We start from the raw sequence: 8449 nt of genomic DNA, 5'->3' as shown, positions 1-8449 counted from the left end.
CCACTTAGGTAGGCCTATTGAGTAGCCTATGTAGGCCTACTGAGCAGATTGTGTAGCCTATTTGAACAGTAGGCCTACCAAAAGACAAATCTGCCAGTCCACCCCAGTCATCTGTGATTCAATAATTGCTTCTTTTTTGGGGGTGTACATCGTTATGCCACAGAGATCTATTCTGTGGTCAGGCCAATGGTACAGCACTAAGGCCTTTGGGATATTTTATCATTGATGATGAGCATAATCATAGATATAGACTAACCTTATAAAGGGCTCGGATGAGGACAAAGTGCATTTGGCTTTCTATTCGTCCTCCTCAAAAGTGGGAGGTGCCAGCTCTCGTTGCTTCGCAACGGTGTTGTAGTTTACTGCAGCTGTGGAGTGGAGAGCTTGAGGAGGAAGCGTGATGGAGAACCTGGAAATTGAAGCTCTTAGCCCTGAGCAGCAAGAAAAACTTCGAAAGTTCAAGGTGCTGTTCTCATTATTGATCGTTCATTCGAGCGTTTTCATTTTGCTGCCTAAGCTGTCCTTACCTACGCTAGGTGTACTGGCCAACGTTAAAACTAGCCTACCGTCAGTGCTACCACCACTGGCGCTACCAGAAGTGCCATTTGTTGTTGACATTTTGCATAATGTATTTGGTCTCCATAAAGCAGAACGCTAACTAAGAAACATTAGGCTGGATTTAACAATTTGATGCATTTGAACAATCAGCAGACGACGCCCAGCCGTCCTTCACAAGTGTAGGCCTATTATAATTATAGACTACACTACACTTGTACACTATTCACACAAGTGAATAAACATCGTTCAAAGTCTAAGTTCTTTGCCAGCATTGGAACACTTTTTGGCCCTCATAAGTCACTAGAAATAGGCTATAGGGGGAGGGGGGGAGACATTAAACAGTTATCCAAGAAGAGAAGACAGATGCTGAACAAAAGCCATGAGGTTATTGTGACCTACTTTCACAAACTTTAAAATATTGGAAAGGCCCAGCCTACAGGGTTGCCAACTTTTCCAAAAGAAGTGTGATTTGGGTGGGTGTTGTGCGGCTGTCTGATAAGTAGGCCCACACAAAACAGCAAGTATACTAAACAAGTCAGTGTTTTGATTTTCTTCTGTAGCTTCATAAATAAATAGGCTTGCAGACTGAACAGAATCCCAGGGAGGGAAATTATATGCATCTGCCTATCACATTCACAGCACAGATGTGGACTTTACAGCCTTTGGAAATGATTGCATGAGCCGTGAAAACATTAGGCCTACAGAACAGAATGAAAAACGGTCTAGAGTGAAATTTCGTTGATGACTGTGTGAGTGTGTGAGATATTAAACCTGAAAGAGTGAGTGTCGCACCAGATGATGAGACTTGAACATCCAGTCAACTTGCTGAAATTTATTTGCTGTCCATCAACCATTTCACATTGTACATAGAGGTTATTCCTCTGCACTTCGTTTTGACTTTGACTTTTTAACAATATGTTGACTCTCCCAACTACTGTATGTCTACTTGGATAGCTTAGTCTTGTTACATCATGTTTCAGAACCAAACACAAGGTCACAAGGTCACTGGCAATTCCAATTTCAAATGGACACGCCTGACTCAGCCACACTGGTGGTTTGCACCCTGTTTAGGCATTTCACACGAATATTTGGCTCATGGAGAAAATATAGGCCTACCTTTCAGCCATTTACGTTTTCAGAAATTACATAAGATTTTACCCATGACATGTAGTACAGTGAATAATTTCCGTTTGCAACACACTTTTCATTCGTCCCTCATGCAGGGGTCTATGCAATTAAAAAAAACAAAAAACAAAATAGGAGCACTGCAAAATTGTTAACGCACAGACAGAAAAGGGAAGAGAGTTGGCCAGGCCTTTTTCCCCACACACATAGGCGTACACATTCTACATGAGGGGTGCTGGTCACAGGGCCAGTTTTTCAAAATTCCTCCCAGTAAAAGGGATGAACAACATATTACACATTTATGTCTATATTCAAATTCATTACACATTCATTTCTATATGCAGCCCGATGTCTCTTCTGCTGTGTCAATGAAGGCCTGTCGTCTAACTCATTATCATACAACTGTAAAACAAAGTCTGGGGAGTGTCAGTAAACTCATCCCAACTGTCCCTTCTCTGAAGGTTTTTTATTGCTCCCAAACCCAAGTTAACTACAACCACTTGACTAGGCTTTTGATCCCTCTGTCTTTCAAGCACTCATGGTTTGGATGGTTAGGATATATTTAGTCCAGGAGGAAAATGTGAAGGAAATCGTTTTTCAAATCTTTTTTTTTTTTTTTAAACAGAAATCGTAAAAAAAAAAATTCTGCATATATTTTTTTACATTTTCGGAAACTATGGCGGCCAAATTTAAACTATGGCGGTGCACCATAGTTTCCTCAATGTATGGGAAACACTGCCCCTCAACCAACACATTTTGGAATGATGCTCCTTATCATAAATCCTTGCATGTGATTGGATGAACAACCTGTCCTCATCTTTACATGCCACTTCAGCCACTTACATTGAACCTGACCCGTGATGCAGCTCAGAATGACAGGAGGAAGAAGAGCCATAACGCCACCGTTTATAGAAGATTCCATCTGATTGACTCATTCGTTCAGGAATGATTCGGACTAATGAGCATCAGATGGTTGAGTGAGGAAACCAGAACGCCCTTGTGACGTAGTGTGATCTAGTGCCACCTTGTGTGATGGCGAAAGTCAAGTTTATCCAAACCCCCACCCCCATAAGAACGAGCAACTCTGAACAGGGAAAATAACTTTTAAACTCTGTCTTACTCATGCCTGTGCTTGCCTTCCAGATACAGACGAGGATTGCCAATGAGAAGTATTTGAGAAGTCACCCAGAGGTAGAGGTGTTGCTGAGTCACTTCTTGAGGTGGGTAAACTTTAAGAAATCACCTTGATCTGCATTTTCAGTTCGCCTCAGTAGCTACAAGTATACTGATACAGGCATTCTCTCTCTCTCTCTCTCTCTCTCTCTCTCTCTCTCTCTCTCTCTCTCTCTCTCTCTCTCTCTCTCTCTCTCTCTCTCTCTCTCTCTCTCTCTCTAACTCTCTCACTCACTGATACAGACATACAGTACGACACACACACACGCAAAGCACTCAGCAGAAGTACTGTAGATATGGACTTGCCAGGCTGTGCCCTCCTAGTGAAGCAACTCCTTGTGCATTGATTCTAGTCAGGACAAGAGCAATACAACATCGTTTCTGAGCTCCTGAAAAATCGGGAACTCCTCCCACTTTGTCGGGGAGCGTACAATCATTAGCAAACCAAGGGAGGCGGGTTGACCATAGCCTCGCGACGCCATCCTATGTACTCCACCCAAACATTTTGGCTCCGCACATCGTCTGGCAAAAGCCTCGAGCTCGGTTCTCTCAGTGTTTAGCCAATCAGCTAACAGTTGAGAGTGGTGACATAGACCTCACCCGCGAGCTCCGTTACTGATTGGTTAAGGTAACGATATTCACACTTTCGTTTTGTTATTTGTATGCTTTTGCGACGCTATATCGTAACAGGCATGCTAACAAAGCACAATATTAGTTTTAATTTGAGTTTGGAACTCCAATTAATTTAAATGATAGAGTAAGATCAGACCATCTACCACCCTCCACGGAGACGGATTCCTCATGGCTTTTACCAGACTGATTGGCAACAGTCAACATTGAGTCAACAGTCAGCTTTTCGCCCCTGCTAGGTTGACCATGCCGTTTGGGATATGTTCATTGTTATGCTCTTGGTCAGACCAAGTCTCGAAGAGATTTGAAAGTCGATGATAATCAGGCTAGCTACTGACTGCTTATAGTGAATCTCCTTAATGAGGTGTAATGCCTTTTATTAGGTGCCGTTCATATAATTAGGCCACATCCTACTTGTTTTTTGTTTCTGATTTATATCTTCACTTCTTCTACATGATTTAATATTTGTTAATCTTGTAACTCCATGGATGTTGATTAAAATCCTAAAATATACCCCCTTCTGGTGTTTCGAATCGCACCCCAGGCTAAATGTATCCTTGTTTGTCTGTCTACCATTGACCAATTAGTGCTTCACAATATTAAAATGACTCCCTTCTCTTGTGTGCCTTGTCCAGGGATGTGTTTTTGAAGAGACCCGAGGACATTCGTGAGTTTGCTGCAGGTTGGTAAACTTCATTGCATCAGAAGCACATCATGGTATTGGTTACAACCTGGGGCTTACAATGTGAGGTTAGCTCTCCTGAAGGGCACTTCAGCCATGGTTGAAGGTGTAGGCAAATAGATTATTTCCTTCTGGTAAGAGGGAGATGTGATAGCTGCCAGGCACATCTGCTCCATTCCCTTTTTTAATAACTAACAAAGAGAAAGAAACCAGCTGATGCACTAGGACGATCAGGCTAGGGATTCAAACCTGCTTCCCTCCTCCTCCTGTAGTGGGTCTCATCGGCCTCATCACTAAGGGCGATGAGACCCACTACAGAGAAGAAGTAGACCTGCTGGCCAGATGGTGCAAAGACAACAACCTCCTGCTGAATGTCAACAAGACCAAGGAGATTGTTGTCAACTTTCAGAGGGTCCAAAAACAACTGCCACCACTGACCATCGACGGTGATGCTGTGGAGAGAGTGAGCAGCACCAAGTTCCTTGGAGTGCACATCAGCGACGACCTCTCTTGGACCACCAACACTACATCACTGGCGAAGAAGGCCCATCAGCGTCTCTACTTCTTGCGCAAACTAAAGAAGGCAAGTGCTACACCCTCCATCATGACAACATTCTACAGAGGAACCATAGAGAGCGTCGTGTCCAGCTGCATCACAGTGTGGGGAGGAAGCTGCACGGAGAAAAACAGGAAGACACTCCAGCGTGTTGTGAACACAGCGAAGAAGATCATTGGAGTACCACTCCCCTCCCTGCAGGACATTTACACCGCACGCCTCACCTGAAAAGCACTGATGATCATCAAAGACACAAGCCACCCTGCACACAAACTGTTCAGCCTCCTGCCCTCTGGAAAGAGGTACAGGCGCCTCCGTTCCCGTACCACCAGGCTTGCAAGCAGCACGATGCATCAAGCAATCAAGATACTGAACACTCAACCCACTCTCCTTTCACTGTCAGCCTCTAGCCAGCCAGGCCACTGACAACGCTCCCCCCCCTCATCCCCACCACCATATCTGCGACTGAACATTCCACCTGCACTACTACATCTGTGACTGAACTTTCAACCTGCACTAACTCAAAACATACACATGCACACACACACACACACACACACACACACACACACACACACACACACACACACCCACACACACACACACGCACACACCCACCCACACACTCACACACACACACACACACACACACACACACACACACACACACACACACACACACACACACAAGCACACTGCACTTTCTGCACAAAACCCAAACATACACACACTGACACACAACTCATACTCACACACATGCACACACACACACACACACATACACAGGTACACACACACAGACGCACACCGCACTTTCTACCTGCACTAAACACACACACACACACACACACACACAGACACACACACACAGACACACACACACACACACACACACACACACACACACACACACACACACACACACACACACACACACACACACAAAACACATACAAACACACACATACTGCTGCTGGTGTATTTAATAAAACCTTTTTTAATTATTTATTTTCTTCAAATGCTACTATTACTATGTCAGAACGCTATAAAGGACTTTTAGAAAAAGCACAACAAAATACCTCCTCTTAATGTATGTTCTCTACAAGTCTTCTGTTGTCCAGTCTTGCACTTTAAATGTCTGTATGAGCACTGTCTATGTCCATACTGTCTTATGTCCATGTATGAGTACTGTCTATGTCTATACTGTCTATGTCCTTACCTAGATTAGTCTATGTCTGCATGGGAGAGCAAGAAACGCAATTTCAAATTCTTTGTATGACCAGTGCATGTAAAGAAATTGACAATAAAACTTGACTTGAAACTCAAACATTGGACCACAGTCATCAACTTCACCTGTTTCTTTTCAAGGCTTGACATTGACTATGAGGGGGGGTTACATGGTTTTGCTTTTTGTTGTTGTTGTTGCTGCTGCTGCTGCTTCTGCTGCTTGTTCAAAAAAGGTAATAAAAACAGTGGAGAGGTACTGTTTTTGCTTGTTTTGCTTGCTTGTTGCAAAGGGCCTCTAAACATCCCTGCTTTTGCAATCTACCTTCTGGCCACCAGAGGCCACTGTGTCTAAGAGAAGTTCTGCAAGTAACCCACCTGTTGGCTTCACAGCAGAGGTGTCAAAAGGAGAACCTGAAGTACATTCATTGTTGAAGTACAACACCAGTACATGATATTACACAGTTGTTACATCAGTTATTTAACTGTATATACTGAGATAGATGCACTCTGTTGTTAAAAAAAGAAACAAAAACAAAATCTAAAAAATAGCAGACACGTCACAAACTTGATACAACCAGCTCAGAATCAGATGATCGTGAGACAAGTACTGTAACAATGATTCAGTAAAGTCATCTGTGGAATTTGAAGTACATTTTGGGGTTTTTTTCACGCCTACTCTTACTCTCGACACCTCTGCTTCACAGGTGCAGGAATAAGTTGTTTGATGTAATGTAGAGGTGCAGCGAAATGAAAATTTGTGGCCAAAACCGAAACCGAATTATAATTAATCACTTGGCCGAATACCGAAACCGAGACAGAATATTACAATTCAGTTAAAAGTTATCTTTTTTTGCGTTTTCGGACAAATATTTTCTGTGGCCGAATTTTCGGTGCACCTCTAGTAACGATTTGTTTCCTCTTTTTCTTTTCTGTCACAGAACATTTCACAGACCCAGAACTTCCTCAGAAAATACAGTCAGAACTGGAGCAAAAGGACGCCAAATGACACATTTCAATAAATTATGTGAAATATCTTTTTTACATGTTTAGTATTTTGTCTGTCTTGACCTCGTTTGTTGAGTACTGGTATTTTGTTTCAGTAAAACATGTCATTGTGTAAAATGAAATCCTTAATTAGGCCTATTGCATAACATAATGATACCATTTAAATGGGGATTGTCTCATGGGAGATGACGTGTAGGTCTGAGTTTGTTTGTGACAGTACAGTAGTAACTATGGCCAGTGCTCCCCTAGAGACTCAGGAGGGTTGGTGTACATGTACGGTAGCTACTGTGTCGTGCTCCCTCTGACCGTCACATTGATTTTGATACCTTTGACAGATACTGAAACCTTTTAGATTTTCCACGATACGGCACTATTTCTGGAAATAAGCTTATTTTATACCTCCCCTTGAGTTACATAATTGAGTTTTACCTTTCTCATGTATTACCATTCATTCTCTGAGTCTGATAGCACTCACTCTCCCTCCAAGCCAGGATAATAATGAAATTGAATGTACCAGTTAACAGCTTGGTGGTATTATGGGATTCAATCATAATTGCTTGGAAGGTGGGTCAGATTCGACCAATCCCAACGGGACATGTGGTATTAAGCAAGAGATGATTACAGCACAACGAAGAGAGAGCACAGCCCAGTAGTACGTACAGTGTATGTAATGGGAAACCATGTTAGAAGTGTCATCAGCACCTCTCACTGTGTCTATTTAGTCTCACTGTGTCTGTTTTGTGTAGTAAATTAAATTAATCCCCCGAGTGTCAGTGTAGCAAAGTTAAAGTTTAGGCGTCTCATTACAGGGATGAAGTTTTGAAGGTTAATTGGTTGTAAAGGTCATCCTGCTCCCTTGTGGGCCATGTCGTAACACTACACAGAGTACACAGAACCAAGATCTTTCTCTTATGTTTCAGACATATAAAAATGTCATCTTTTACCTGACATGTTGTAAAGCACATCACACATCAACATCCATGTGACTCTCGGAACCTACCGTCGAAACATGTCAGGTAAAAGATGAAACTTTTACATGTCTTAAGTATAATAAATACTCTAGGTCCTACCACAACAGTTATAGACATAATGAACGTCATACATCAAAACCTTTCTCCTTGCCTCTGTACACATCAAACAAGGCCTTTCCCTGGGTGACACTAAGTGGGGTGGCCCTAAAAACAACGAGGTCAGTAGTGCTCTTCAGCACAATACCAAAGAAGAGTCTTTCAAAGTGCTTCAAAGAACCATCGTGGAAACAGTTCTTTTTGAAGTCCCATTTGAACAAAATGCCAATATGGTGTAGCATACATGTGGCACCGTGATCACAGAGTGAAGAAGACCCAAAGAGGCGCTTCTACCTTGTAATATCATTGATTATGAGTCAAATGACTAAACTACTAGTACCTGGAGAAATTACTTTATGCGCTCACTATTTTTCCTTTTGCCATTGCAAGCTCTAGATTACTTAATAATAATAATTGTATTTGTAT

The 8449-nt window shown here is 42.5% G+C and overlaps 1 protein-coding gene across 1 annotated transcript; it reads left to right on the top strand.

The window, feature by feature from the left end:
* The first annotated feature begins 332 nt into the window (after nt 1–332).
* On the top strand, nt 333–6992 carry LOC134448908 (RIIa domain-containing protein 1-like). The gene is made up of 4 exons (XM_063198614.1): nt 333–463; nt 2827–2903; nt 4122–4168; nt 6890–6992. The coding sequence occupies exons 1-4, from the start codon at nt 401–403 to the stop codon at nt 6955–6957; spliced, it is 255 nt and encodes an 84-aa protein (XP_063054684.1). The 5' UTR covers nt 333–400; the 3' UTR covers nt 6958–6992.
* The last annotated feature ends 1457 nt before the right edge of the window (nt 6993–8449 follow it).

This window comes from Engraulis encrasicolus, chromosome 5 (assembly GCF_034702125.1).
Source record: "Engraulis encrasicolus isolate BLACKSEA-1 chromosome 5, IST_EnEncr_1.0, whole genome shotgun sequence".
Lineage (NCBI taxonomy): Eukaryota > Metazoa > Chordata > Actinopteri > Clupeiformes > Engraulidae > Engraulis > Engraulis encrasicolus.
This window is presented reverse-complemented; position numbering and strand designations above follow the sequence as displayed.

Excerpts from the sequence above, each read along its gene's own strand:
- LOC134448908 (XM_063198614.1), top strand. The coding sequence starts at position 401 with ATGGAGAACCTGGAAATTGAAGCTCTTAGCCCTGAGCAGCAAGAAAAA. Across the intron at positions 464-2,826 it reads AAAAACTTCGAAAGTTCAAG|ATACAGACGAGGATTGCCAA; the intron begins GTGCTGTTCTCA and ends CTTGCCTTCCAG. Across the intron at positions 2,904-4,121 it reads TTGCTGAGTCACTTCTTGAG|GGATGTGTTTTTGAAGAGAC; the intron begins GTGGGTAAACTT and ends TGCCTTGTCCAG.